The 27,433-nt window shown below is 49.0% G+C and overlaps 1 protein-coding gene across 2 annotated transcripts; it reads left to right on the plus strand.

Moving 5' to 3' along the window:
* Window positions 1-5,579: 5,579 nt before the first annotated feature.
* THSD1 (thrombospondin type 1 domain containing 1) lies at window positions 5,580-26,930 on the plus strand. Of its 2 annotated transcripts, XM_009908674.2 has the most exons (4): window positions 5,580-5,713; window positions 11,001-11,966; window positions 21,264-21,422; window positions 25,293-26,930. In XM_009908674.2, the coding sequence occupies exons 1-4, from the start codon at window positions 5,656-5,658 to the stop codon at window positions 26,660-26,662; spliced, it is 2,553 nt and encodes an 850-aa protein (XP_009906976.2). In that variant the 5' UTR covers window positions 5,580-5,655; the 3' UTR covers window positions 26,663-26,930. The 2 variants fall into 2 exon arrangements, with proteins under 2 accessions (XP_009906976.2, XP_054018949.1); XM_054162974.1 differs by lacking the exon at window positions 21,264-21,422.
* Window positions 26,931-27,433: the final 503 nt, after the last annotated feature.

Here is a 27,433-nt window from a genome sequence, read left to right on the forward strand (position 1 = left end):
CTTGGCTCTTACAGGGGATTTGCAGAGAGGAAGAGGACTGAGGGTACCTGGATGGAGTGGGATCCATCAGTGGCACTCTCCCTTGCACAAATGAGGCTCTGGAGCATCGAGGTTTTGAGTGTAGTGAGTTTGTGTTCTCATTAAATCCAGTGCTTGGTCATGGAGCAGCTGATTAATTCCTGATGGCCCTTTCTTAACTGCAGGGCTGATTTGCTTCTGCTCTGCTTTATGAAGAGGGAGTAGCTGCTGCATGCTACGTTGCACGTGATGAAGCCAGGAACTGGTTAGCTGTGCTCGATCAGCAGGTGACAGAATTTAGACAGAAGAGGTAGCTCATTTGTAAAGTGTCGTGTCTGCTCTGTGACCATGGAGACTGCTGCAAAAAGCCATAAACCCACTGGGCTTGTGGCCTCTTAGTTTGTGTTTGGTGGGGACTTTTTTGTTGCTTATAGAACCAGAATGGTCACAGCATACTTTGATTTGCATGATGTAGAGAAACAGGGGCGTTATTGGATAGATCAGTGTGCATGGCTCAGATAGTCAGTGTATGTAACCTATTCTGTAACTTCTTTATTTGGGGGGGGGGGAAACAACAGTGAGTGAAGTTGTACATTTTGTGTTTGGTTCTTGCATGTTTCCTGCCCCTGTGGTGCCTCTGAGTTCATGCTGGATTTAGTCTTGTGCTAGCCATACCAGTTAGTGAGGTGCTCTTTGCAGTGGAGAGCCAGGACATGGGAAAACCAGGTGATGTGACCAGGATCGCATAGGAAGTATGTTGCAGAGCAGGAACTTGAAGTTTTCCTGTCATTTGCATTACACACAGGCCTCTTGGTCTTCACTTCCAAGGCGCTTTATGGTTTACCCCCTTCTCATCTGTCATTTCCAATTCCCTTTGGAGAGGAAGTCTTCCACTTCCAGTCAGCCTCTCACACTGTCGCTGGGAAGAAGAAAGCATCTTTTTATGTTGCTGTGCTTCTGCCGTGTCTCACACAATAGAGCCTTAGTCCATGCTTGTCCATGACAGCAATAAATTTAAAAAGCCAATTATTCAAAGTCTCATAGCCTTCTCTGTTGAATCATTTTTCATCTCATTAAGCTAATGAACTTGAGGTAGAAGATCTGAACAGAGTAGAAACCATTTAAGATGCACCGTCTGCCTTGAAAATCAGAGTTTTGTGAGTACAAAGAGTGAAAAAAATAATAGGGTGAAAGGCAGGAGGCAAAAATGTGGAGAAGACCTAAAAATGAGAAGAAATCTAGAAAGAACTTGGCTTGCAGAAGACTGAGAGGAGAAGTCTGAACCAAGCTTAGAGGTCAGCACAAGGCTTGTCCAAAACTGGGATGAGGAGAAAGGAGGGAAAACCGAAGGAGGGGAAAGGAAGAAACCCGTGAGGATAGAGAGGAGCAGCAGTACTAAGCCATCAATTCTAGCATTTAAAGCTGCTATTAGAACTGAGCCAGCAAAGGTGCAGAAACTCAGGGGGTCTTCATGGAGGCACTTTGATCAGAGCTTTGTCCAAGGGTAGGACTGCGTTGTAGTCGGTAGCCTGAGGTAGCTGTGTGTGAGGTGGGAGGGCTCCCACTATGGAGCAGTGACAGCAGAGGCTTGCAGAGGGTGAAGTAGCCCCAGGCTAGGCTTCCAGAGGTACCTGATGTCACTAATTGAAAGTTAGTCTTGGTAGCATTTCAAATGCTCCAGTTATAGCCTGGGTGTTGCCCTCGCTGCACGCCGGAGTCCTTTCCTAAGGAAGCCAAGATAACACAGAGGGAAGGGCGAGAGGGAAGGAGGCTTTGGTCTGACGAATGGTCAGCGGTGCCGAGACACCCAAGGGCCCTGGCACCGGGCTCTGTGAGCAGGCTTGGTTAGAAAGAGTCTTTGTCCTGAAAAGTCTGTGCTATAAATACAGAGCAGGAGAGGCAGCCCGGGAAAGAGAGGAGCAGATTAATGCCGCAGTTTGCTGGCGCTGTATGCTTGGCGGTGGCCGGAATAGGAACGCAAGTCAGGTCTCCGGTGCCTCCCGCTGACTCTTGATTCATGAGCCACACTGGCTTTCCCTCCGTAGGGCTGATGTGCAAATTCAGATGTAAGGCAACTGTCTGGAGAGTCCTCTCCCACACAGGCTTTTCCCCTTTCTTCCCAAGGATTTATTTTCCCTTCCTTAGCTTCATTTCCTCTGCAGCGTGTTGCTCATTAGACTGAGATTAGGATTATGGCAATGTCACCTGTCAGTGTGTGACTCTCTGAAAGAAGTATTTGTAAAAGCCATTTAAAAAACACACGGCTGGGAAAGCTAGGAGTGGAAAAGACTCTTTAAATCCTTGAGCACAAGCAGGCTTGCAGCCCAGAAAGCATTTTTGAGCCCCTTTATTTCAGAGGCGTTCACGGGAGCACTGTGTGGCTTCTTGAGCAGTTAACACTAAAGGCCGAGGCATCTATTGCAGTCACTTGGTTTTGAAATGCAGCCTGCTTTTTGTTCCACGGACTGCTTTGATTCTTTGCTTTTGTTAATGACCAGTAACGACCCAGGGAGGGAATGATGTCCCTGGTGTGATGCTGCCAGTAGCGGGGGGCAGTTACAGAGCGGCTGCCGTGGGAGGCAGGCTGGCTCTCCACCGCCCTTTCCTAGCAGCCCGCCCCTGTCTTCAGGCATGAGGTTTGTCTTCCTGTAATGTACAGCATATCGAGGGAAATTGTGGGGGGTGGTGCTATCACTGTCCCCATCTCATTGTTTCTGGATCCTTGTCAAGTTCAGGGGCCGGCTGATGATGATGATTATTCCCTTCAGACATGTACCGCTATTATTGGAATGGGCTTTCACTGAGCAAAGCCGTGCTGTTAGTCTTCTCTTAGAAATTATTCTCTCCAGCCACTTGGCACAAAGGACAGCTTAAACAGCTCTCAAAAGCCCTGCCTCTTAATTCAACAAGTCTAGCAATCTGATTGTTGAGGTTACTAAAGACCTACCTGATCTTTGCCATACCTGGTTCCTACGTTTTGCCTTTGTGCTCTGCAGTTTTGTTCACTCCTAACTCCTGCCTCCCCCAGTGCCAGGTTTCTCTCATAAAATTAGGGGCTTTGCATGCTTGTGTGACGGTGAGCACGGTGAAAGTGACTTGCTGGCACTCCTGTGCAATACAAAGAGCAATTCTTGTATTCTGAAGGTGGTTCCTTTGAGCTCTTTGAGCCAGATCTTCTCTTTTTAGATTCTCCCCTACTTGTGTTCCCGAAGAAGACTGTTGGGTTTGCTGCAGTCATTGTGCTTCCAACTGGGATAAACATGTATATTTGTACATGTTTTGTAATTAATATTTCCTGCTGGTGGTGTCTTCAAACACCACCAGAACTTATTTACAAGGGGTATTCACAGGCCCAATTCCTTGGTTGTGGGTTTTGCACTCCCCATACGCAGACAGGTAAATGATTCCAGCACAGATGTAACGCTTCCAACCCAGCAATTCGAGTTGGAAGGACAGCTGCTGTGATCTGTGGGTTTTTTCCCCACAAGTGGGATTCTGTGGCAGATTAGCCAGGTACTCACACCTTGCTCCTCTGTCTGGTGTCTTCCCAGATGCTGTGGCTATGATTTGAGCAGTCCTTGGCTCACAGAGGGCTAGGGGTCCCCTCTCATGTCGTGCTCAGTCGCTGGGCTGTAGCCTCTTCTGGGATTCAGTTCCTTTGGAGCTTTTCCCCTTTCTGCCTTGCTCCAGGTGCAAGGCCTGGGTGAAGCTGTTGGTCTGCTAGGGCAGGTTCTTCAGCTGCTACTCAGGCAGCCTTTGGCTCTTGTTGCTGTCTGGGTGAGAACAAGGCAAGTTGCCTGACTTCTTGGCTGGTTTAGATACTGTCCCAGGACAATGAATGCCCTTTGGTAACACAGAACCCTGATAACCGCCCCTGTGGGATGGGGCATATCCCAACATGGCCAGGGGCACACACAGTTCTCAGCTGTGTTACAGAGTTAATTACATGTGGCACATGTTTATCTGGACCCCAGGAGGTGTCCAGGCTTGCACATTCACGTGTGCTTGCAGCGTTAATCACATGTGCTATAGCTTTGCTTTGGCTATCTGGGCCCCAGGGACCGTCCAGGTTAGCACATTCACAGGTGCTTAGCCCATCCTCTGGGCTAGGGCATGTCTGGGGGTTTGACCCTTCAGGGCAGCAGCCTGGTTTATGTGATTGTTACAGAACTCATGAGGATCAGTTTGAAGCACAAACTTGTGAAATTTGCCCGAAGAAACTCTTGGGGTTTGTTGGCTTGTCCAAAACCACAGAGAATGTGAGCTTCAACACACGTGGAGCAGAAAGGGGAAGGGATTTCTCCATCTGGTCAGTCTGAATGGCATAAAAGGCATCCATAGATCTTTCATAAATTCAGTGAGGGACCTCAGTTTAGTGCCAGACCTGACTAACAGTTTGGGGACCAGAATGGAGGTTCTCTGCTGAGTCTCTTTCATGCTTGAAAGCAGTGGGCAGAAAGTGGTATGAATTGTGTGAGCACCGGCACAGGTTGTCTAGGGAGGTCGTGGATGTCCTGTCCCTGGAGGTATTCAAGGCCAGGTTGGATGAGTCCTTCAGCAACCTGCTCTAGAGAGATTGTGGAGTCTTCTTTTCTGGAGACTTTCAAAACCCACCTGGATGCATTGCTGTGCAGAGTACCCTGGGTGATCCTGCTTTGGCAGGGGGCTTGGACTCGATGATCTCTAGAGGTCTCTTCCAACCTCTAAGGGACTGCGATACTGTGTGCCTGCCACTGCCAGGAGGGGTTGAAACTAGATGACCTTTGATGTCCTTTCCAGTCCAAAGCATCCTATGAATTGTGTAGCAGCAGTAAATCTCTGACAGTGGTATGTGCTGAGGACAGTTAGTTACATTTTGGACAAAATACTTGTGATTTTGCTGTCCTAAGTCTTGATCTGACTAGGAGGCATGCAGAACAGCAGTTACTTCAGTGCAAAGGTAAATTGTTGTGATCTGTCTTTGTTATGGCTCAGCAGCTGGCGTTTCAGGAAGGAAATTTTATTGTATGGTGCATTGTAGTTGTAGAGTAGAGTAGAGTAGAATAGAATAGAATAGACCAGGCTGGAAGAGACCTTCGAGATCATTGTGTCCAACCCATCATCCAACACCGTCTAATCAACTCAACCATGGCACCAAGTGCCTCAGCCAGGCTCTTCCTAAACACCTCCAGGGATGGTGACTCCACCACCTCCCTGGGCAGCACATTCCCATGGGCAGTCACTCTCTGTGTAGAATTTCTTCCTAACCTCCAGCCTAAACCTCCCCTGGCACAGCTTGAGACTGTGTCCTCTTGTTCTGGTGCTGCTTGCCTGGGAGAAGAGAACAACCCCTGCCTGTCTACAACCTTCCTCCAGGTATTTGTAGAGAGCAAGAAGGTCTCCCCTGACCTGGTTGTGATTGTTCAGCCCCATTGATACAGTGTTAGTAGCTGTTGAGTAAATCAGGGCAGTGTGGCTCAATAGTGTTTTGTGGTGGAGTTTTTTGGCATTACAGGTGGGATTTGATGTGTTTTATGAAGTGAAGGCCACAGAGCTGTCATTTTTTTGATTTTCAGGTGTTCTTGGGAAAAAGTGCCTGCACTTGGGAGCTGAACAAGGACATGAGGAGTAAAAGGACCTGGGAGCTCACTGGTCAGAATGAAACAGATGCTGAAAGATGTTTCAAATCTGTTGTTAGTAGTGCTCTGTGACTACGGTGAGTATTAGAGCTCTGAAGGGCAACTGAGAGATGTGTCCTCACAGGGTCATTTTGCATGGTGCTCTTTCCAGGTGATCTGTTGAAGTCAGATGCCACATTAGCTGCCACTGGTAGAATGTAGTCTAGATCTTACACAATGCTTAGGTGCAAAAAGCAGCTTGCATGAGCTGGCCCTTTAGATCAGAGGAGCAGAAGCCTTTCCTGCTGTCATTTTACTCAGAGAAATAAACAAGATAAATGAGCAGATTTCCATGGGCATCCTTGAGGGACTGACTGTGTTAGAAGCAGTAACTGGAACTCTGCTGCCATGTAAGACTCATTTCACAGTAGTTAATGAAGGTCATGGAAGATAAGGCCTGGTTTAGCTATGCATACTGGGATGGGTGGAGCTGTGCCACATGGCTGCCTGCTTCTCTCCATTACCTGTCAAGGGAACCTGGGATGACTGGCTGAGATGCCAGCATCTACAGTGCAGGCAAGCTCCTGTTGAGTGAGCCCCTGTCTGATGGACTTGGAGAATTTTTGAGAGCAGTGGTGTTCTTTCCTCTGCCCATGTAAGGAGCCAAGGGATGGCATCCTATTAATTCAGTTTTAGTCATGTAAAATGAGGCAGCTAATGAGAGGCAATCAGTCTTGTTTGAGTAGCCCACAAACGGGAAGCAGCTCCAGCCCATCTGCAGCCTGAGACATGTGGAATGGAAAAGCACCTCATTCTCAGCAGCAGCTGCTGAGGAGGGAGGTTAGACAGCTCAAGTTCAGGTTAGACAACTGCAAGATGTCTTCAAGCTGAGAGGCATCCTGTGCATGGTGTCTTGCCTCTTCCAAGAATGCAGTGAGCAGGGAGTAGATTTGCAAAGGGAATGGATTTCTTCCTGCACCGTGAACTTGACATCTTGAGAATGGGACTCTTAATTCCTCACTGATACATACATTTCTGGGAGTTACATCCCCCAGTTAAAAGCAGGCATTGTTCTGACAGCTGCAGCACGTCGTCAAACCCTGCTAAAGGATTAAGCCATGCACTGCTGAAAACTGGATCCTGAAAGACAAAAAAAGGAGAAAGGGTTGTGTAGTCCCTGCTTATGCAAATGAGCTGTGGTAGCAGGTCCTTCACACATCAAACGGCTGGAGATGTCTCACAAAGGAGAGGAACAGCCCAAAACCGTAGGCCATTTACTCCCTTGTGTGAGGGAAAAAAATCTGATCATAGCTAATGACTGAATAATAAATCTGCTCAGCTACTTGTGCCTCTGTGCTTGCTCCCTCTCTGCTCTGGAAGGTGTAAAGAATGCAGAATTTCCATAGTTTAGCTGAACCTGGTGCCAGTAGAAGTGGAGACACTTGGCTGTGGCTTTTAGTAGCATTTCTTCTTCCAATAAGACAAAGTTAACTACCCAAGTTAGGACCACTCCATTGGGTTGCAGAATGTAATGAAGATAAGTATTGACTTCATTTAACCCAAGAAGTGAGGCAAGTGATTGCAGTACCCACTGGTGCTTGGTGTGCCAGTCCCTTACACATTCACAACTGGCTGACTCAGAGGTAAGAGCTGCTATTCCCCAACTTTATGGAGCGTTGCACAGTAATTACAAGGTGCAGCTGAAGAGCTAAAACTCTGCTCTGAGCTTTAGGTGCATCATCTTTTGCCTTATTTCCAGGTAAAGGCTGGTCCATGGTTCAGAGAATGGTTCCCAAACAGTTCTGCCTGTACCCATCTTTGCATGGCACAGGTGCACATAGCTTTTAGATAACTGTTTCACCCCTATGCTTGTCTGTTTGTGACTATTGTTTTAAGTGGTTCACTGTGCTCTGGAACGTTAATGCTAGAAAAAGCCCTAACGTAGAGCAAAACGTTTTCCTTTCTTAGCAGTTTTCCTTCCGTGCTTGTTCGTAGCTCTGTGCTACTGCTGGCTGGCAACCCCACAGCAAACCCTCAGCTGGCTTAAACACCATTAAAAAGAAATAAATATCAGAATAACCCTCACAAATAATTCTTCCCACTCCTCAGTGAAAACAAGAACTCTCCTTTTGATCTTTCTGAGAGTGAGCTCTTGCAAAGGCTCCTCTGGCAGATTGTTGGCGCCACAGCCAGACTCCATTCAGTGGGAGACCATTGTAATAACAAGCAAAAATACACAAATGCACTGCAAGCTGCCCCTGACTGTCTGTCCCAACAAGTGGGACCGAGTTTTGGTGTGTGACACAGCTGTGCATGTGCAGCAGACTGGAGGGCAGCCCGTGGTGGAAGCTGGCTGCTTCTAGCTGGCGCCTTTTTGAGCACCGTCCACACCTGCCGCGTTGGTGCTCCACGGGCACAAGGTTCTTGTGCCATTAACCACAGAGGGGGGCAAGGATGCTGTGAACCAGGGTGCAGCAGCCAGAGCTGAGTAATGCTGCAACAGCATCCTTCAGCAGTGCTCACTTGCCTCACTTCCCTGGAGATCTGGGGTTGATGGGAGCTACGTAGGACTCCTTTGGCCTCTCTCCAGTCCTCCCACACACATCCATAGTGGTGCTGCTGCTTCTCCTCTGAGCCATTCCAAATAAAAATGAGTACAAGAGAGCCAAGGCAGTCATAAAAGAGAGCAAGGGCAGTAGGGCAGTAGGTGCAAGCATCAGTGCCTTTCAGTAAGGTAACTTTAATATTTTTGCTGTAACTTTAAAGCTTGAAGTTTTTCCTGCTGGATTTTTGCCCTGGTCTGGTTTCTTTTTCCTCTACAGTGTTGCAGCTAAGTTGAAACTAGTCAGTTCCTTTGTAGAGAAATGCATCAGTTTGTCCATGTTCAAGGAAACAAAACCTCAGCAACTTGCAGCCATTTCCCTGGGAAACTCTTAACACACCTGTGGGAACTTGGTGCTTTTGGAGTGCTCGTGGTGGCCTGGGACATGCTTTCTCCTGTCCTTATGAAAACTTTCTTAGACTTGGTCCAGATTTAGCTGAGTTAGTGATGCAGCTCTGAAGGGTCAAGCGTGCCCCAGCTCCTCCTGGCTCTTTTTGCCAGCTCTGCACAACACTGTGCATGCTCCAGCCCAGGGCAGCAAAGTTCCCCCACGTCTGGGGTACTGGGTGGTAGAGTCGCTTGTTCTATGCTCTCTGCTGTCGTGCTAGCAGTGAGAAAGAAAGGTGAGGACTTCCTGGAGTTAGTTGCAGGCCCAAGGAACAGGAGGAGGTAGAAGACCCATAAGACAGAGACAGAGTGGGAGTTTGGAGAACTGTGGTAGTGGCAATGGAGTTTGAATAGTACCTAAAAGATATTCACAGTAGGTGACAGCAGGAACAGGACTGGAAAATACAGGCAAGTGCAGATGAGAGAACCAAACCATGAAGTGCAAGGAGAGTGTGTTGTTGGGTAATCCATGGAGGGGCATTCTTCACAGGCATTCAGGCTCTGCTTCCTGCTCTCTTGAGTGTCCAAGTCCAGATGAAGTTTGCTGGGATGCTGTGTGCTCACTACAGCTTGCACCAATGGGATCCTGCTTTGGATGTCAGAAGGACCACTGCACTTGAAATCAGGTCCTGGGTTTCTTAGGACCCCTGTAATCAGTTGATACCTGACAGTTTTCACCTTCGTGCCTGTGCCTTGGTGCCTGACACACTCAGCAAGAATAGTGACATCCTCTCCTCTTCCAGGGATATTGGAGGGATAAACTTAGTAATATCTCTAATGCACTAATGAACTATAAGAGCACAATAGAAGAGTCCATGGGGGAAATGAATAATTCTGTGTTATCAGGCCGGTTTTTGGATGGAGTGCAGTCAATAATGCATGGGACCACCCATGGCAGAAGGAGAACAAAAGGGCTCTCTGATAACGAGCACCATGCATCTGCCACAGGAGGCAGCAGCTTGTGGAAATGCAAATGAAGAGCTCAGTTATAGCACACCTAGGTAAGAGCGGGTCTGGGGCTTACACCTGCAAGGCTCTGCGTCCCACCTGCCTTCTGGCTTTACGGTATGGTTGGAAGTGGTTATTTCAAGGGCAGCTGTAGGCTGTTCCAGGGAGCACTGTACCTCACTTCGATGTCTATAGCTGGTCAGGTGAGTTTCTTCCTGAAGAATGTCCCCGCTGACAAGGAGGTGAATCCGAGTGACTAACTCGAGGTGGAGCTTAAGGGTGGTAGGCGTCTGACAGCAATGTGAGACGAGTCCTGCTAATCCTGACTGCTCCGTGCTTGCCTTGGCAGTTGCAGTGCTTTTCCAGCAAAGCTTTCTTTGAGGTAATCTTGAGACATGTGTACCAGATTTAACAAGTCCAAGTCTTGTTAGCCGATCCTGCTTACGGAAGGGTGGCTTTGGCTGGAGTTCTGACCTTCTGTTGCACCTGCCATCCCAGGCTCAGAAGCCCCTTCCCAGACAATCAAATGAAGGTGGCTCACAGCACATTCTGTATCTGGACTAGGTGGAAGCCATTCTCATTTTTCAGATCACCTTTCTGTGTCTGAAATCCTTACGTTTCAAGCAACACAGAAAGGCTGGCTGAGCTGAGACCAGGAATGTGAGCTTCCCAATTCCTTGCTGTAGATACCGTCTATCCCCACTAGTTACAGCATGTCTCAGGATAATTTGGCAACATGCACAAACATGGACGTGCAAGAAGTGTGTTTAAAAAGACTGTGCCATTTGTAATGATGTCATTTGGACATGTTGCACCACATCTGAGACAATGAAAGTGCTGCAGTCACCATCACTGTTATTTCCAGCCCTTTCACTCAAGTGTCTCTGCCATGCAAATGAGCCAAATGAAAGATTCATAAGTCAGAGCAAGAGAAGAGGCTTCAGAAAGCATCGTGCAGAGCTTCCTGTTTTGTTTGATTTGGGGGACATTTTCCCATGCATCTGTGTGAAGAAGCCACTGTCCTTTTTCGGTTGGGCTGGCTGTTTTGTTGGGGTTTGTTGTCGTTAGCTTCTAGCTGCAGTAAGTGGACTTCCAGAATCCGCAAGCGAAAGAAGCTGAGAAGTTTGAGAGTCTGTCCTGTTCTCTGTGAACGTTTGCAGCTGTTCTGGGTTCTTTGTAAACCTTGTTTTTAACCTTCCTGAACATGTTACTGCAGTGGACTTTGAACTGCTCCCAAACCACATCCCTGCACAAAGGAGAGTTGATGAGATTTAATTGCTACAACTAAGACCGTTTTGGGGTTTTTCATGAACTAATAACACTTCAGAAGTTTGAGAGCTGCTTTTTACATCTCTTCTTCATAAATCTTTGTGTTCTTCTATAAGGTAGACAAACAATCAGGTGTCTCTTTGTTTCTTAGTATTGATGTGATGCTGCTTTCCTTTCAGTTCTGGGCGAGGTGGAGTATCTCCTGTTGAAGCACCCAGGTCATGTAGCCTTCAGCAGTGGCGCGGTAGCCGTGGAATATCGGTACTACAGCGGCGGTAATGTGACAGCAGAACATCTCTCCATGCTGCTGCTGGATGCCAGCACCAACAAGATAATTGCAAGAAAACAGCTTCCAGCAAACCAGTCCCATGGGAGGGTAGAGTTTGAGTGTTTCCATTTCAAGAGCGCTGGGGACTTCGTGTTCAGAATGGTGTCTCCCGGCGCTAACAGCAGTGCCGCTGAGGGGAGCGGGAGCAGCGTGCCCAGCCTTCACGTGGACTGGCCTGTCTTTCACATTGATCTGAACAGGAGTGCCCAGCTTCCTGGGAGCTCCCTTCGTGTTGGCCTCTTTACAAATGAGCAGCTGTGTGCCATGAATGAGACAGTGGTGTCCCTGGATGTGGTGTTCACGAGCGCCCTTTATGACTTCGGAAGAGTAAGCTCTGATGAGACTCTGGGCATTAGAACTAGAAAAGGAATCCTTCTCTCTAGGTCCCAGTGGGTGGAATTTGATTGCCCACCTGTTGGTCAAGAAACTTACATCACTGTGTTACTGAAATCATTAGAGACACATTCCATCATTGCATCCACAGGACCCATAGATCTCCTCCACAAATTTGGGTATAGACTGGTTGTGGTGCCAGAAGCTACATGCAGAACGTTGGTTCAGGTCTTCGTAGTTTCTCCGCCGTGCACGTCTGTCAGTGGGAAAATTGTGGTCTATAAAGAGGCTCTCAAGCCTTCTAGTCAAAGAACAACCTGGCTGTATGAAAACACTCTTCACCCAGGAGACAACAGGACAGAATTTAACTGCACTTTGTTTGATGTGGGGAAGAACAAGTACTGCTTTGACCTCTTTAATTTCTCAAACCGAAGCTATTTCCCGGCAAGAGTTAAGGAGTGTGTGATGATCCAAAGGAATATAGGTTTGTACTGATGCTGTCCTCTTTGAGCCACAATCAGCACTCTCTCCAGCCAGTGTGGGTGATGAATAAATAGGTTGAAGTGTGGTGACCCCTACTGAATAGCATCTTTTTAGTTCTCTTACATCAGACAAAATAGTTGTATTTTCAAATGCAGATGGGTACAAGCTGCTGTAGACTGTTAATGTGGAGGCACACACAGACATTTGTTAACAAGTGTCACCATGGTAGCTTAGAACTGTGCTAAGTTAACACTAAGGGCCAAGCAAAAGCATTTAGGGCATTCTGAGTGATGTATTTGCATAGTCTGGGTAAAAATGAAACTTGGCCTTCTCAATGAGGTAGGAAGCTACTGCAGTAGATCTGGCCCATTGGAGACACTGAAAGGTAGGACGGGTCTTACCTGCACCTAAATATCTAAAAGCCAGGCCATTGTGAGGCTTTTCAGTCAAGAGAGACAGGTATCTCACAAAGGTGATTCATGGGCTGAATGTTTGCCTGGGTGGCTTTTCTTGACCCCATTTGCCATAGCGTTCAGAGTCCTACCTGTTCCAGACACAAGTTTTGCTGAGGTGTGTCAGGATTTGGCTACAGCAAAAGACAGCAGTTGTGTCACTTGGACATTTTGTGGGGTTTTCAAGCAGCCTTTCATGACTTAAATCTGCTGCTTAAAACAGACCAGATGCATTTTCTGACTCATGAGACCACCTGTCAGACCATGGGTCACGTTCATATAGCCAAACATTTCCCCCCAGGAAAGATTAGAATCCTACAAACTGCCAACTAGGGACAGTCAGTTGTCCATATATTCCTTTGGGCCAAGACTGGACATGGTCTGGGAGAATGCTGGAAGGCAGAAGCAAAAACCAGGTCCAGGAGTATGTATGATCATGGTTAAGAAGCGATCACAGTTAAATGAAGACAGAGCTTGGGCCCATTCCTCAGCTCTGTTTAAGCAGTATCTGTACATTCTATTTGCATCTCTGCCTTTTATACAGCTGTAGCTTCAGAGGTGGCAGTCCATAGTTTGGCAGAATCCACAAATCACAGTAGCATGTCAGAGGAAGCAGATGAGCCAAATGATCTTCTTGTTCCTTATTTGTGGAAGGCAATCGCAGTGAGGGGTGGAGTGTACATGCTCAAGGGGATTGGGGTTGTGTTTGTTGTGTTGCCTGCACCCTGGAATGGAAAAGTAAGTGCTTTCATTTGGAGCAGGCTTGTGTCCATAGGCAATTAATTAGTCTTTCCCATCTGCACACTTCAAAGAGTTTGGGTTGAAAGGTACACTGTTTTCCACACCTCCTCACCCTGGTATCCCTGAAAACCAAGTGCAAGAGCTCAAGCCAAAAGAAAGGTCATTGTGCTTCATGGGCAGGTGTCTGAATGGCATGGGCAGGAGACCAGGAGTGCAGGACATACTCTGCACAGTCCAGGCACAGCCTAGCCTAATTTGTTTCCTAGCATCTTACTTTGGTCTTACTTTGTACTGTTCCCCAAGTTCTGGAACTCGGAGCTGTTTAATTAACACTCTGTACTGAAAATGACCTCTCTTTTCCCCACGTGCCAAAAGCCAGTGTCTGTTGCTTCTCCTCATCTTACCTTCCCATCTGCATTCTCTGTTGGCACTCTCTCTCTTCCTTTGGCATAAGAAAGTCTACCTGAAAATGAAAGGATCTTATTTTCTTAATCAAGATAATTCTCAAGGAAAAAGGAAGTGAGAATTCTAACTCTTTCTGTGTGCTTATGTGGTGTGTTGCACTGATAGGATCTGGATAATTACCCCAACAGATGAATACCTAGGATATGACACAGATATGTTTCTTTGCTCAGTATTTGATTGTTTTAATGGAGAAGAACCACCTTAAGCAATAGCTCCCTGCAATCTGCTTTGTTTCCTTGAGTTCCCTGGTAGCACCATCCTTACAAGAGCAGTCAAAAGAATCAGGTTATGCCTGTGAAGAATGGAGTGGAGTCAATAGCTGCCAAGATAGAAGTGTCACAGCTCCAAACCCGATGAAAGCGGAACCAAACTGTGTAGCTGTAAATAAAATGTCAGCCTGAAATTAATTAGACTGCAGCACATCTGACTTTGTGCCTCTGTCTGTAAGACTTCAAAGCCTGCAGGCAGCTTTTGAAAAGAGCAGGGCGTGCACATCAGCTTGAAGCCGTGACAGGTGGAGCAAACCTGCGCTGCCTGCGCTGGTCATCCGCCCCCCGGCTGCTGCAGGCAGCCCTCTGCCTGAGCCCTGCTGCCTGAGCCCTGCTGGGGGCTGCTGCACAGCAGGCACCTCTCCTCAAGTCACGCTGCTTTGGACTTCCTGCACTCTGTTTAAGGCACAGAGAGGTGATAAATTCCCTAGTCTGGACTCCTGTGCAGCATGGATTGTCGCTTTCCATCCAGTCACCCTGGTGCTGAGCCCCACAGCTAGTCTTCATTCAGCTGCCACTTATCTAATCAGAAAGTTATCTCATCTGATTTCGAAGGCACCACAAAATGAGGCCTTTGAGGTAATTTCTCTCCATACTGTGCTCTGATTTTTTATTTGTTAAAGAGGATCTCTGTGTGTTGCAGAACTGAGTCTCATCTAGCTTCATCCTCACTGCTCTCTGCTAGAGGAGACAGCGGTTTCCTATACACTGGCTTTCCCCCATGAAGGCATTTGCACATCCAGATCATCTCAGTCTTTCCAGATTATCTCATTGTTCTCTTTTAATGAACTGGGGAAATGAGTCTGTAATTGGAAGGCATTTTCTTCAGGGTTTGGTTAATTTTCAGTCTCTTTTTGGCTCCATTTCCCTTTTTTTAAACAGCCCTTTTTACCTGGTGACAGTTACCAGGCTGGAGTGCTGTGTTCAGATGTCCTCCTCACTGATGCTGCTTGAGCAGTTGCACTCTCTTTGTCCCTGCCTCTGCTTTCATTCCACTGGTTGCATTAATGAACTTTGCCATAGCTTCTAACCTGTAAGCATGGCTTGGTCTGGTTTGGGCTCTGACCTTTCAGTACATAGCCTGCCATTCTACATTTTGCATTCTGCTGATTTATAAGCTACTGTGCCCCAGTTACCCTGACTTAGCAAGTGCCCTGTGTTGCTCCATGCAATTGCATGATCTTCTTGTCATCACAGGAGTGACATTTTCTCAGTAATGGTTTTCTATTTATTTTCATGTCAGCTAGGCAAGCACTGTACAGCACCGAGCCTTGTAAGCCCTCTGGAGGCTCTCCAAATGCATTCCCACTTGGTGATGGGTTTGTGTTGACAATTACATATCAAATCTGTCACTCAGCCAGTTCTTACTTCATTTAGCATATGCTCTATTATTATGAGGCAGAGATGTTGTCATGCAAAAGTTCAGAGCTCCTAAATCATTAAAATTATCTTCATCCAAACCACAGAGGATGAAATAGAAGAAGGTAATTTTGCCATACCCATTTTCCAGAGATCAAGCTGCAGTTATATTCCTGACCATTTCTCAGCCTTGCTCTTCTCATTCTGGACAGGTTTAGTACTTGCTATGGAATGGGAATCTGGCTTGTGTCTGGAGTAGGTAGGAGAAGGCTCCTGGTGGCATGGAGCATGCCAGGGCAGCATCTCTTCCAGCCTAAGCTGCCAGCTGCAGAGCAAGTGTTGCTAACGACCTTGTGCTGGCTAAGACTGAGTATATCTATTAAAGGTAGGGACTATGTCTGTGAAATGGGAGCCAGCACTTGTGCAGCCTTCTGTAGATTCCAACTGAAGCACCTGTGAGAAAAGAACTTCCTTCATTTCAGTGGGGTGTTAAGTGTTTCACACAGGTGACTTCAGAGTCCCGCAGCCAGAGTTTCCCCCTGTGTTTGACTGGTTCATTTGAATGTGTAAGGTAGGAAACTTCATGACATCGCCTTACCCAGGGAAAAAACACATTGCAGGCTCATTCTTTTCAATGCTTTATCCTGTACTTTGCTTCTCTGGGTTTTAAGTGTCTCCAGCAGCAAGACTTGTGCTCTCCTTAGAAAGATGTTCTGTGTCCTAGCCTGAATCCCACTTGGAACATTCAGGATGAGACTAATAAAATGAGTAAGTAATGCTGCAGCATAGAAATGGGCATATTGCCCCTGTCTTGCCAGTGTTAATTAACTTCCCTTTGCAGTTCTTGGTTACACTCTGGAGACCAGTTTCAGCTTCAGTGTGACTCCCAGTGAAGTCTCCTGTACTTGCTGACAGCACAGACGAATTTTGTTCACCTGACTTTTGCTATCATCAAAAAAAGCTACAGGGAGGTCAGCAGAGCATAAGAAGTGCAGCTTTTGTCAGCAAAGGGGAAGGTAGAGGAAGGCCTTCTGAAGGAAGAAAAGGTCAGTAAAGGAAGAAAGGAGTAAATGGAGCAGCAAGGAATCAGGCAGAGAGAGAGAACTTCCATCACATTCTTGCTTCCTGAGTAAGACTGTGTGAATCAGACCTGCCTGCTATCTGTAGGAAAATCTGGGAACCTGAATCTGTCCCTGGCTTCTTTGCTTTTGTTTAGGGACAGGCAGATGCACAGGATCCAGGTATGCCAGGCCTGGTTTGTACCCCCTCTGCCTCTTCTGTATCTGTGCATTCTTCACTTCCACACTCCCAGCATTATGTTGGGTGTTTCAAACTCACTGGGATAGCTCTCGCTTCTGAATAAACCCCAGTGTAGGCTGTGCCTTTGCCGTTCTCAGAGATGCCTTTCTGTGGGGAAAGCACTGTCATTTGCTTAGGGAAATAGTCTGACTTTGCTTCCTTTAAAGGGATCCTTGTCCTTTTGTTGTCCAAATTAGTAACCTGTTGGAGCATGCCACCATTTCAGTGCACCCAGACTTCATTTCCATGGAAGTAGAGAAACACAGAGCAGCTGAGAAGGGTGTTCCCCAGCTCCTACCCAAACACCACTGCATGTGTGTACACCCAGGCTCAGCACCTCGAAGCTGATCTCAGCTTCCACAAATCCCCTGCAATCCCCAGTGCATTTATTTACACAGTGATGTTAACCCATGGCACTGGTCTTGTTGAAGGTCTCAGGACTGTCATGTGTGTCAGGCTGGGAGGACAGCGTGGAACATCCCTTGCTGAGTGTGCTGTTGGGTAGCACTGCGTGCTCGGAGCCTCTCGAAGGCAGAGCTTTGAGGGGAGATACTTATGCAGAGCAACAATTAACACAGTTAATTGAATTTATCTTTCATGTTGGCAGATCTGCCAACTGTCAGCTATTTCAAACAACTCATCAGTTAGATGTCTTCACGTTGATAATTGATTCCTCAATTGCATGTGAAAAACTTCACACTTATTAGAGCTAGTTTGCAGTGCATACCTTCTGGTTTTTCCCCTGGCACTTTGGATCTGTTTGTCTTAAATGGAGGTTAATCATTTAGTTTCCTTGGGGGAGAATAAAATATGCATCATTTTCTTTCACATCCTGGTAATTGCAGGAGGTTGCAGAACAAGTTGCAGGAGTTTAAATCCCATGTCTTTCATGGGAGTTGGAGCATTTCCTGCTCTCCTGCTGCCTAAGGCGCATATGCCTAGCCCCAAAGCTATGGATGCCAAGTGTTTTTGCTAAGGAACTCTGTGCCCTCAGCTGAAGCTGAAGCCAGGGAGAAGTGCCCTGAAGCAATGGACACATCATAGGTTTGATGTCAAAGTAAGAACATTCCTCCTCCTGAGTGGTGCTGTACGTTGAAGCCTGCAGGCATCGCTGCCGAAGCTGCCAAGTACCCTTCACTGTCACCAGTCTTAGCACTGGAGGGAACCAGAGCTGTTCTGGGTCTGGCTCTGCAGCTGACTGCCATTAACAGAAATTCCAAGGAGCAGGGAATTTGGAGAGAGGGAAGTGAGCTAGCTCACACGCTGGAAATCGTAGCCAGTGCTCACACCAAGTAGCTTATGAGAAGGTCGATGCTTCTCCAGCTAACCCACCTACCTCTGCCAGTGGTGAGTGACACTGCTGGAGTCTTGCATGATACTGGCATGAAGAAAAGTGTCATGAGACACCCAGATACAGTGATACTATGAAGGCTTTTGGAGGAGAGATCAGTGAGCCCTTGAAGCCCTTGGCTGACTATTGATTATGGTTGCTTTTTCTTGCTGCCTTTAGTAAGAGGTCTGCTCACTAGCCGAGGGAATTTTGCAGCCCTTCAGAGTCTGTACCTTTGAGGGACTCCTGACCCCAATACATTTTCTCAGTTCATCTCCTCCTTGGCATCCTCTGAGTCTCTTTCCTCCTGACACCACATGCCATCTAGCCTTGGTTTAACACTTTACCAGACTGCATGGCTGCAAACTGAAGGGATGTGAAAGCTTGAGCCTCTCTCTGGGCTCCTCACCTCTGCTGTAGCAGACCTCCAGCTCCAGAAACAGAAGGGTGAAAGCAGAGAGGTGCACAAAGAACATAAAGTGAAGCACAGCCTGGGATCTGAAAGGAGCTTGTAGAGAGGCTGGTGCTGGCCTCTTCTCACAGGTAATCAGCAGTAGAACAAGAGGGAATGGCCTCAGGCTGCCACTGGATAGGTTCAGACTGGACATGAGGAAAAAGATTTTCCCAGCAAGAGTGGTCAGGCACTGGAGTGTGCTGCCCAGGGAGGAGGTGGAGTCACCAACCCTGGATGTGTTTAAAGGTCATTTGGTTGTGGTGCTTGGGAACATGGTGTAGGGGTGAACCTCGTAGGGCAGCGTCATCGTTTGACTTGGTGATCCTGAGGGTCTTGTCCAGCCTGCGTGTTGCTGTGACTGTGACCTCAGCTATCACAAGACTCTGCCTGAGTCAGTGGAAAAGAGGCACGGAGGTCACTTGGTGTTTTGTGGGCTTACAGCCATAGCACCAAGGTGTCTCACCATGCCCACCTCTGCTTTGGATTAGGCAAGACATGCACTCAGAGGTGCAGGCACGGACGTGTGAGTACGTGCCCACACGCGCTCCGCAGGCGGGGCTGGCAGCGGGAGCTCCGAGGCCCGGGGCCCCGGCCCGCCGTGCAGCCTGCAGGAGAGCAGCGCCGCTGGGGCTGCTCACACTCCTGCTGTTCATACTGGCCTGCTCTCCAGCAAAGCATGGGCCAGGATCCAAAGCACTTAGAATCTCAGATGTGTTAAGCACAGCTCTGTTTCTTTTTGCTTCAGATGTTTCAAAGTAACCCCCTGTGACCCAGTATAACACCACATCAGAACAGAGCTCCAGGCACAGAACAGAGCCAGAGCATCGGTGTTGGGGAAAGACCTCTAAGATCATCAAGGCCAGTAGTCAACCCAACACCACCATGCCCACTTAAATGCCATCTCTACGTGTTGAATAGAATAGAATAGACCAGGTTGGAAGAGACCTTCAAGATCGAGTCCAACCTGTCACCCAACACCACCTAATCAACTAACCCATGGCACCAAGCACCCCATCAAGTCTCCTCCTGAACACCTCCAGTGATGGTGACTGCACCACCTCCCTGGGCAGCACATTCCAATGGGCAATCACTCTCTCTGTGTAAAACTTCTCCTAACCTCCAGCTTGAACCTCCCCTGGCACAGCTTGAGACTGTGTCCTCTTGTTCTGGTGCTGGTTGCCTGGGAGAAGAGACCAACCCCCACCTGGCTACAACCTCCCTTCAGGGAGCTGTAGAGAGCAAGAAGGTCTCCCCTGAGCCTCCTCTTCTCCAGGCTAAGCAACCCCAGCTCCCTCAGCCTCTCCTCACAGGGCTGTGTTCCAAGCCCCTCACCAACTTCGTTGCCCTTCTCTGGACACCTTCCAGCAAGTCAACCTCCTTCCTAAACTGAGGGGCCCAGAACTGAACACAGTACTCAAGGTGTGGCCTAACCACACATCTCCAGGACCATCTCCAGGGACAGTGGCTCCACCACCTCCCTAGGCAGCCTGTTCTGATGCTTGACTGCTCTTTCAGTAAAGAAATTTTCCCTGATAGCCAGCCTAAACCTCCCCTGACACAACTCAAAGCCATTTCATTTCATCCTATCACTAATTACTTGGCAGAAGAGACCAACCCCCACTTCACTACTACAACCTCCTTTCAGGTAGTTGTAGAGAGCAGTGAGGTCTCCCCTCAGCCTCTTCTCCTGCAGACTACACAGTCCCAGTTGCTTCAGCTGGTCATTCGTAAGTCTTGCTCTCCAGGCCCTTCCCCAGCTTGGTTGTCCTTCTCTGGACATGCTGCAGCAACTCAGCATTGTTCTTGTAGTGAGGGAATACAGTCATGCAGCCCTGGCTGGTCCTTTGACATCACAGCTTGCTCAGGAGCTCAGGGGCACGCTAGCAGCAAAGCACTCATGTATCCAAGTTAATGACCTCTGTTGGCAGCAGCAATACTGTAGATTATTTACAAGAGCAGATTTTAACCAACCTAATCATTTTTGCCTTCTTTTTTTTTGCCTTCCCCCTGATTTTCCACTCTACCTGTGAGTGCTGCAATGGAGTTGTTCTTCTTCCTGGCAGATTGCAAAACTGGGCCACCACGTCAGCTGACCTATAGGAGGGTGCCCAGGGCTTTGGTCCTTTGAGATTGCACCTGGACATGTGCTTTAATGAGGAATGTGGAGTTGTGTTCCTGCTTCAGAGCCACAGCTGTCTGATACGGGCAGGAATGGTCTGCTCTCACTGAGCTCTCACTGCTGGCAAGTTTGGGTGCTGAACACTGGATAAGGATGTTGTCCAAACAAAAGAGGGATTTCATTCTGGTGTTTGAGGTAGCATTAGAAACTGATCCTGCCTCCACTTCAATAGATGAACTCAGAAAATTTCTCTGGAGTTAATTGCCTAACCATAAGCAATACAACAAGAGGGACCTGTAAGCAGTCAAATGAATGAGTCAATAACATGTTTGTGTGCTGAGAAGATAATGAAGAGAGAAAACAATATTGCTGTTTCATTAGGCCTTGTAGGCTTGGCTTCCTTTCACAGTCATATAAATCAGGAGTAACTACACTTTAGTCAATGAAGTTACCCTGCTATAAAGCAGGGTTTGTCAGGCAGGAGTTGGCTTCATGCATGAATTATGCACCCAGTCCAGAGAGCTGTGGATTCATTTCCATTTGCTGCTGTTCCAGGCAGATCCTGCCAGCCTCAGTCAACCAACCTCTCTGTGGCTGGCTGGCACTGGAGTGGAAGAGGAAGGGAAAAGAAAGTGGGAATGTTGCCCCGGTTTCTGGTGGGAACAAGCGCAGCTCCCTGGGTGCTGCTTGCTGCTTTGGTGTCGCTGTTTGTGTTGTTTGGGGGTGTGAAATGAGAGGAGACAAATGGGGGTGTTTTTAAAAGGCAGAAGGCAGACGTGTTCCTCATGGCTGTGAGTTGTGTGTTTGCAGAAACGTGGAGCCCGTGGCAGCCCTGGAGCCCCTGCAGCGTCACCTGCGGGGACGGTGTGCGGGAGCGCTTCCGAGAGTGCCTCTCCTCCTCGCCGGCAAGAGCGGGCTGTGCCGGATCGCCGAGGGAGACCTCCCTCTGCTCGCTGGAGGAGTGCTTGTGTACGTAGCTCTGCTCTCCTCTCCCCCTGCTCATCCCTGTCCTGTCCAAAGCAAAGGGCCTCTCATTAGAGGGGCTCTGTGACGTGGAAGCATCCAGTCTCTCCTTCAGTCACATTGACTGGGGGGGAGGGGGTGTCCCATTCTTGTGGCTGAGGGAGTTGCATGCAAGCCTGCATGTGTTTGTGGGACAGCTGGAGACAGGGCTCCAGCGCTTGGGAAGCTTCCTGTAATGTCATGGAAAGGGTCTAAAACCTCCAGCACGGCCAGGGAGTGGAGAAGGGCTGAAAGAGAGATTTTGTGGCTGGCAGGACACGTTCCCTGCCAAAGGCCAAAGACTCCAGACAGTGACAACCTATTAAAAAGTGAAATTGTGTTAAGAGGGGGTGGTTGCAGCTGGGATCATGTAGGGCTTCTCATTCTGTGAATTTCTTGAGGTGGCAGTGACAGATGGCACCTTGCTCCAGCCTGTCACTGCTGTTGGCCAGTGACAGGGCAGGCTGGCTGCTTCTGGAGTGTGGGAAGTAAGTGAGCCTCCTGTAAGGTAGAAGGGAGTTACAGCAGCCACATGGCCCCTGTGAGGCTGGACAAGGCTGTACCAGCACTGTAATCTGGTGCTTGCAGCCAGTGGTGAGGGGCAGAAGTGGTCCCTTTCAACAGGGTGATGGTGCTCAGGACATGCAAAACTTATGCTTCTGAAAAGGAGGATGCTGATGCCAAGGGGGCCTGGAAGTCCATCTGCTCAGAAACTGGCTGATTATGATCTTCCAATGCCTTCCTGTCCCACAGCTGTCACGTGGAGCAGGGATGGGGAAGGAAAGGTGCCCAGGGACTGTGCAGGCTTCTAGACTCTCAGGCTGTAATTTTACAGGTAATTTAAGCTATTAAAAGATGAGCAATGCCTTACCCTTTGATTTGTCTCTTTCCATGAACTTCCTTGTGCTGGCAAAAGTGGAGTGTGGAGAGCTGAAATGGGGATGTGAGGAAGCTGTTTATCAGATGACCACTGCAGTGCTTGTGCCACTGAAAAGGGAAGGGTAGCAGAGAGGGAGGAGGTGTAGCTGGAGCAGGGAGAGAGCAGAACTTCTTTTGTCCTGGAGATGCTGGCTTGAACTGGCTTCAAGGGGTTTGTGGAATGAATGCCTTGGAAGAATACAGGCAGGAGTGAAATGTATGGTAAGAAATGTGTTGGTGTTGGATAAAAGGCTGGCTGAAGGGGAAGTATTAAAAGTGACAGTCCACCAAGGCAGGTGCTGCACTTTGTCTTGCTCCTGCAGCACTCAGGGGGTTTGCACAGCTTGTTGTCAAGGTGTCTGATGTTGTAGTGACTGGAAAGAGCTGGCCCTGTGGATTTGCTTATCTTGTAAAGCTGTGGCTGTGAGCAGAGAGGAACAAGTCAGATCGTTAGGGGCCTACCTTAAAGCTAATGCCCTGCTCTAGGGCTGGCTGTCTTCTCTGTGTCTAACTGCCAGGCTGCTGTGGGCAGCGATGCCACAGTGGGGCAGTTGGTGGTTTTTCTGAAGCTGATGCTGAGCTCTGCTGCTCTGTGCCTCTTGTTAGCCGCTGGGGGGTGTTCCGTAAGCACAGCGTTTGACCTGGCTCCGAGTTTCACCCCGCTCCTCTGGAGCTCCGGGAGCAGACCTGATGCACAGAGCTCCCTGGAGGGGAGCGTGTGCTGCACAGGCGATTGGGCTGTGCACCTTCCTTTACGTGCACAGGACCATCTGGTGCTTCTCAGAGGCACAACTCTCTAAGGCTTATGAGGGTTTCTGGAGAGGTCAGCTGTCCTCAGCACTCACGATGCACTGCCCGTGGCAGTCTGGTTGCAGCTACTGCCTGACAGCACTCAGCTGCTCTGGATAGTCCTCTGATTCCAGCAGGGTCTCTGGGTTATTAAAGAGGGTTTGTAGATAGAAAACCTGGAAGCATGGGACCCCTGCATCTGTACCCATTGCTGTGGGATCATCTGGAGGACCTACCTGGTTTCTGATCCTGCTCCCATGTCAGGCAGCTTCCTTTGTAGACTCTCCTCTTTGAATCTTAGATTGCTCAAGCAGTGGCTTGGCACTGTGATCTTACTGTGTTCATCTGCTGTCTGATCTCAGGCTGGGAGTGTTGTTTCCCCCTCACCTCCCAGCTGTCCACATGTTTCTGAAGCAGGGAGGCTTTTTTCCAGCATAACTGTGTTTGCTGTCATTAGTCCAGCAGATGGAGCAAATGGCTGAATAAATGAAACCAGCATGCAGTCCAGTGGCAGAGCTAGGTGGAGAGAAGCAAATCTAATTGACTAAGTCTTGTTTCAAGCCTCACTCTTTGCTGTCTGTTAGCTTTCTACTCCAAATGATGCATACAGTGTGCAGCACAGGTAGGAAGTGGAGCCCTCAGGCAATAGCTGTGAGACTGAGAGAAGGATGAGCAATGAATGGATTGCTCTGCTGTGGTGATACTGAACAGGCCAGCGCTGGTCCTGCCTTCTCCTCTGGGGTCAATGTGTTTGCTTCCCACTAAAGCCCCCAGAATGGCAATGCTCTGTGTCCCAGGCATGATGACATTTGGTGGAATGCAAGTTTCAGGGATCCTCCAAAAAGGATTCAGCAGGCAGTGATCTTGTGATGCCAACTACATCATCTTGATGGAAGGTTCTGGGTTAGAGATAAAACTAGAGACTGGAGGGGTTGTTAACTGGTTCAGTTTTGCTGACAGCTTCGTGGGCAGCTCTTGACAACCACAACAGAGCAGTGTTGTGCTCCAACACCATTTTGATGGCCTTGGGAAGCTGATATTTAGTCACAGGAAGTTGTAAAGTGGGTGCTATCTGAAACTAAAATGAGCTGCTGAAGCAATCCATCCATAAGCCATGCTGTGTTCTGCTCAGACCTGCCACTGAAATGCTGAGCACCTTGTCAAAAAACCTACCATGTAGTTATTAATCTCTCATTGCTCCAGCCATCTGTGGTGTGGTGCATTGTGCAGGTGAGAGTTTGAAGCAGGGCTGTGGAAAGCTCTTGAGATGTTCACATCATAGGTTTGCAGAGCATTCTTTTCTCTTTGAATGCCCTTCTCCTGCCCATGACAGAAGAGTGTCAGTACCAGAGTGTCAGTGGTACCACAGCACTGCCCTTCTTCCCAGTTAGGAGCCTGCTGTGGAGGGGAAGGTTTCATCCTCTGGGACTGCAGCACTGGGCAGTGGTGGAAGAAGCACCCTCAGAGCACTAAGGAAAGTGTGAGTGGCCACTGCTAGTGCTGCCTCTCAGCTCTTCAAACCCCCTGCAATTCTCACACCCACTTCAGCTAGCCTAAAAATAATTTGAACATGGTACCTGAAGTGCTGGCCTGGGTTGGGTTATTTTTACCCCTTTCATGGCATTTTCACCAAGGGATCTTTGTGTACCTCACAAAGGAGGGCAAGGACTCCCATCTGGCTGTCCCTGTGTTAGGGATTGCCGTGTGGCCACGGCAGAACGGGCAAAAGAAACGATCACCTTTAAAAGGTCCATGAGAGCCTTGCTTTAAAGTCAGTAGATGTGCTCCTGCCAGCTTGAAGTCATCAGTAGTAAGTCATCAAGACTGATCAGATTTTAACTTCCTGTGCTGTATTAATTGGTCATTGATTAATTTGTAGCAAAGCAGCCATCCCAACATGCCAAAGCGCTGACGGTATCATAGTATCAGTCAGGGTTGGAAGGGACCACAAGGATCATCTGCCATGGGCAGGGACACCCCACACTAGATCAGGCTGGCCAGAGCCTCGTCCAGCCTGGGCTTAAACACCTCCAGGGATGGGGCCTCAACCACCTCCCTGGACAACCCATTCCAGGGCTTCACCACTCTCATGGTACTGCGCCCCTGACCCACACGTGCTCTTTGTTACAGCTGTCAAGCCTCCCACCCCACCTTCTGTGCAGCCAGGAGAGGACCAGAAAGCAAACAACATAGTCACTGTCACTGGCATCTCCCTATGCTTGTTCATCATCTTTGCCACCGTTCTCATCACCCTGTGGCGGAAGCTCTGCAGAGCTCAGAAGTGCAGCGCCGCCGTCCGCCGCAACTCCGTCCATTCCCCTGGCTGCCGCAAGAACTCCGACGAAGAGAACATTTGCCAAGGCGGCCAGCAGCGGGACAGCTTCGCCGAGGCCGGGGAGCCCCCGGTCACCATCCCCCTCACCTACAGGAGAAGCCTCCAGTTTGCCCAGGAGGACGAGGCCTCTGGAAGCGAGAGCTTCCAGCCCAACGCCCAGAAGATCATCCCTCCGATTTTCAGCTACCGCCTGGCACAGCAGCAGCTGAAGGAGATGAAGAAGAAAGGCCTGACCGAGACCACCAAGGTGTACCACGTCTCCCAGAACCCCCTCACCGACACGGTCGTGGGTGCCACCACCGTGCTTCCTCTCGGCGGGGAGGGCCAAGACGAGGCAGCCGCCGGCAAATTCAGGCTCAAATCTCCATTTCTGGACCAGCCAGCCAGCCAGCCCAAACTCCTGGGGGAAGGCTCTCACCCTGGGCTGGACTTTGCCTTCTCACAGGCCAATCCTGCAATGAGCCCTACCCAAACCTTGGTAAGAAGAGCTCATTTCAAGCACCAAGATAACAGAGGGGACTTCCCCGAGCGGGGCTCTCACAGGAACTCGCAGTTTAGAAGAACAGCCAGTTTCCATGAAACCAAGAAGGCCAGGCCCTTCAGGGAGAGAAGCATGTCCACCCTCACCCCTCGACAGACTCCTCTCTACAATTCCAGGACCAGAACTTGGGACCAGGAGGACAGGGTGCGGCCAAAATCGAGAAATACCAGTGCAGCCTGTGAAAAGATGGATCAGCCTCACAGCGCTGTGCTGGGCTCTGAACCGCAGGGCCACGGCACAAAACCCCACCAGAGGGCAGCTCCCTCCGTGAAGAAGCTGGACCTGATCACTGACCGCCAGCCTGCTTGTCAGGAGAAGGCAGCTGGCAAGTCTGAGCCCAGCAGGAGTAAGAGGGGCCCTTCACCTAACCCCCGAGGTGCGTGGAGGAAGGAAATGGGCTCAGCTGGCAAAGACAATGCCCAGAGAGGGCTGAGTGTAAGCCCTGCCCAGTACCGAAAGGACAAGTGCCAGAGCTTCCCCTTGGACCCCGAGTTTGCCTTCTATGATAACACTACCTTTGGCTTAACGGAGGCAGAGCAGCAGATGATTGACCTCCCTGGATATTTTGGCTCAAATGAAGAGGATGAAACCAGTACCCTGAGCATGGAGAAGCTGGTGATTTGAGCCACTCAGCACAGCCCTGAGGAGGGGCATGCACAGGAGAGGCTCCGCAGGGGCCGTTGGCTTCCGCTGGAAGGTGCGGCAGGAATCGTGTTACCCCCACAGGGAGCAGAAGGGAATGACGAGCCAAGTCTGGCTTGTGGGAACACATTTCTTCCCCATTACTGGAAAGTGCTTCCTTATAATTACTTTCTGTATGTCTGTGTGCAAATAAACAGAAAACACCCTGAGAAAGCATGTGCTCACGAAGGCCAGGAGACGCTATCTCACAAAGCAGCGCCGTTTCATGCAGCGTGCATCACGAGTGCCGCTGGTCCAGCCTTCCTCACCCTGTGGACCTAGTAGACTATGGTGTCCTAAAGCACCTGTATCCTCAACCATCCATGCCAGTCAGTGAATCATTTCTCATGTAGAAGACATGACCCCCTCAGGCTGAGAGTCCTCTCACTATTGGGCTATGTCAACGTGTTGTAGGTGCTCAGAGAAGCCATGTGGTGGTGTTTGCTTTACCTGCTTCCAGGGGAGTTCAAACCACTGATGCTAAATGCTTGGAGTGGATTTGAAATGGAGGGGGCATTTTTCACCATGTAAGACTCAGATATTTTCTCTCTGCCAATATTTATACAAAGAAACCAGTGACACACAACCAGCTGCAGGGAAGGAGTAGGGAAGGGCACGCTGCTGGGAGGGCGATGAAAACGGGTGATCGAGCTTCAGTCCTTACAGAAATGCTCCTGCAGCGTTTAAGCACCTGTGAAAGGTAGTGAGAGAACT

Source organism: Dryobates pubescens, chromosome 7 (genome assembly GCF_014839835.1).
Source record: "Dryobates pubescens isolate bDryPub1 chromosome 7, bDryPub1.pri, whole genome shotgun sequence".
Lineage (NCBI taxonomy): Eukaryota > Metazoa > Chordata > Aves > Piciformes > Picidae > Dryobates > Dryobates pubescens.

What these genes read in the sequence shown, in the direction of transcription:
- THSD1 (XM_009908674.2), top strand. Translation starts at nt 5,656, where the DNA reads ATGAAACAGATGCTGAAAGATGTTTCAAATCTGTTGTTAGTAGTGCTC. An exon ending in AGTAGTGCTCTGTGACTACG is followed by an intron (nt 5,714 to 11,000) that starts GTGAGTATTAGA and finishes CTTTCCTTTCAG; the next exon opens with TTCTGGGCGAGGTGGAGTAT. An exon ending in CTCGCTGGAGGAGTGCTTGT is followed by an intron (nt 21,423 to 25,292) that starts GTACGTAGCTCT and finishes TCTTTGTTACAG; the next exon opens with CTGTCAAGCCTCCCACCCCA.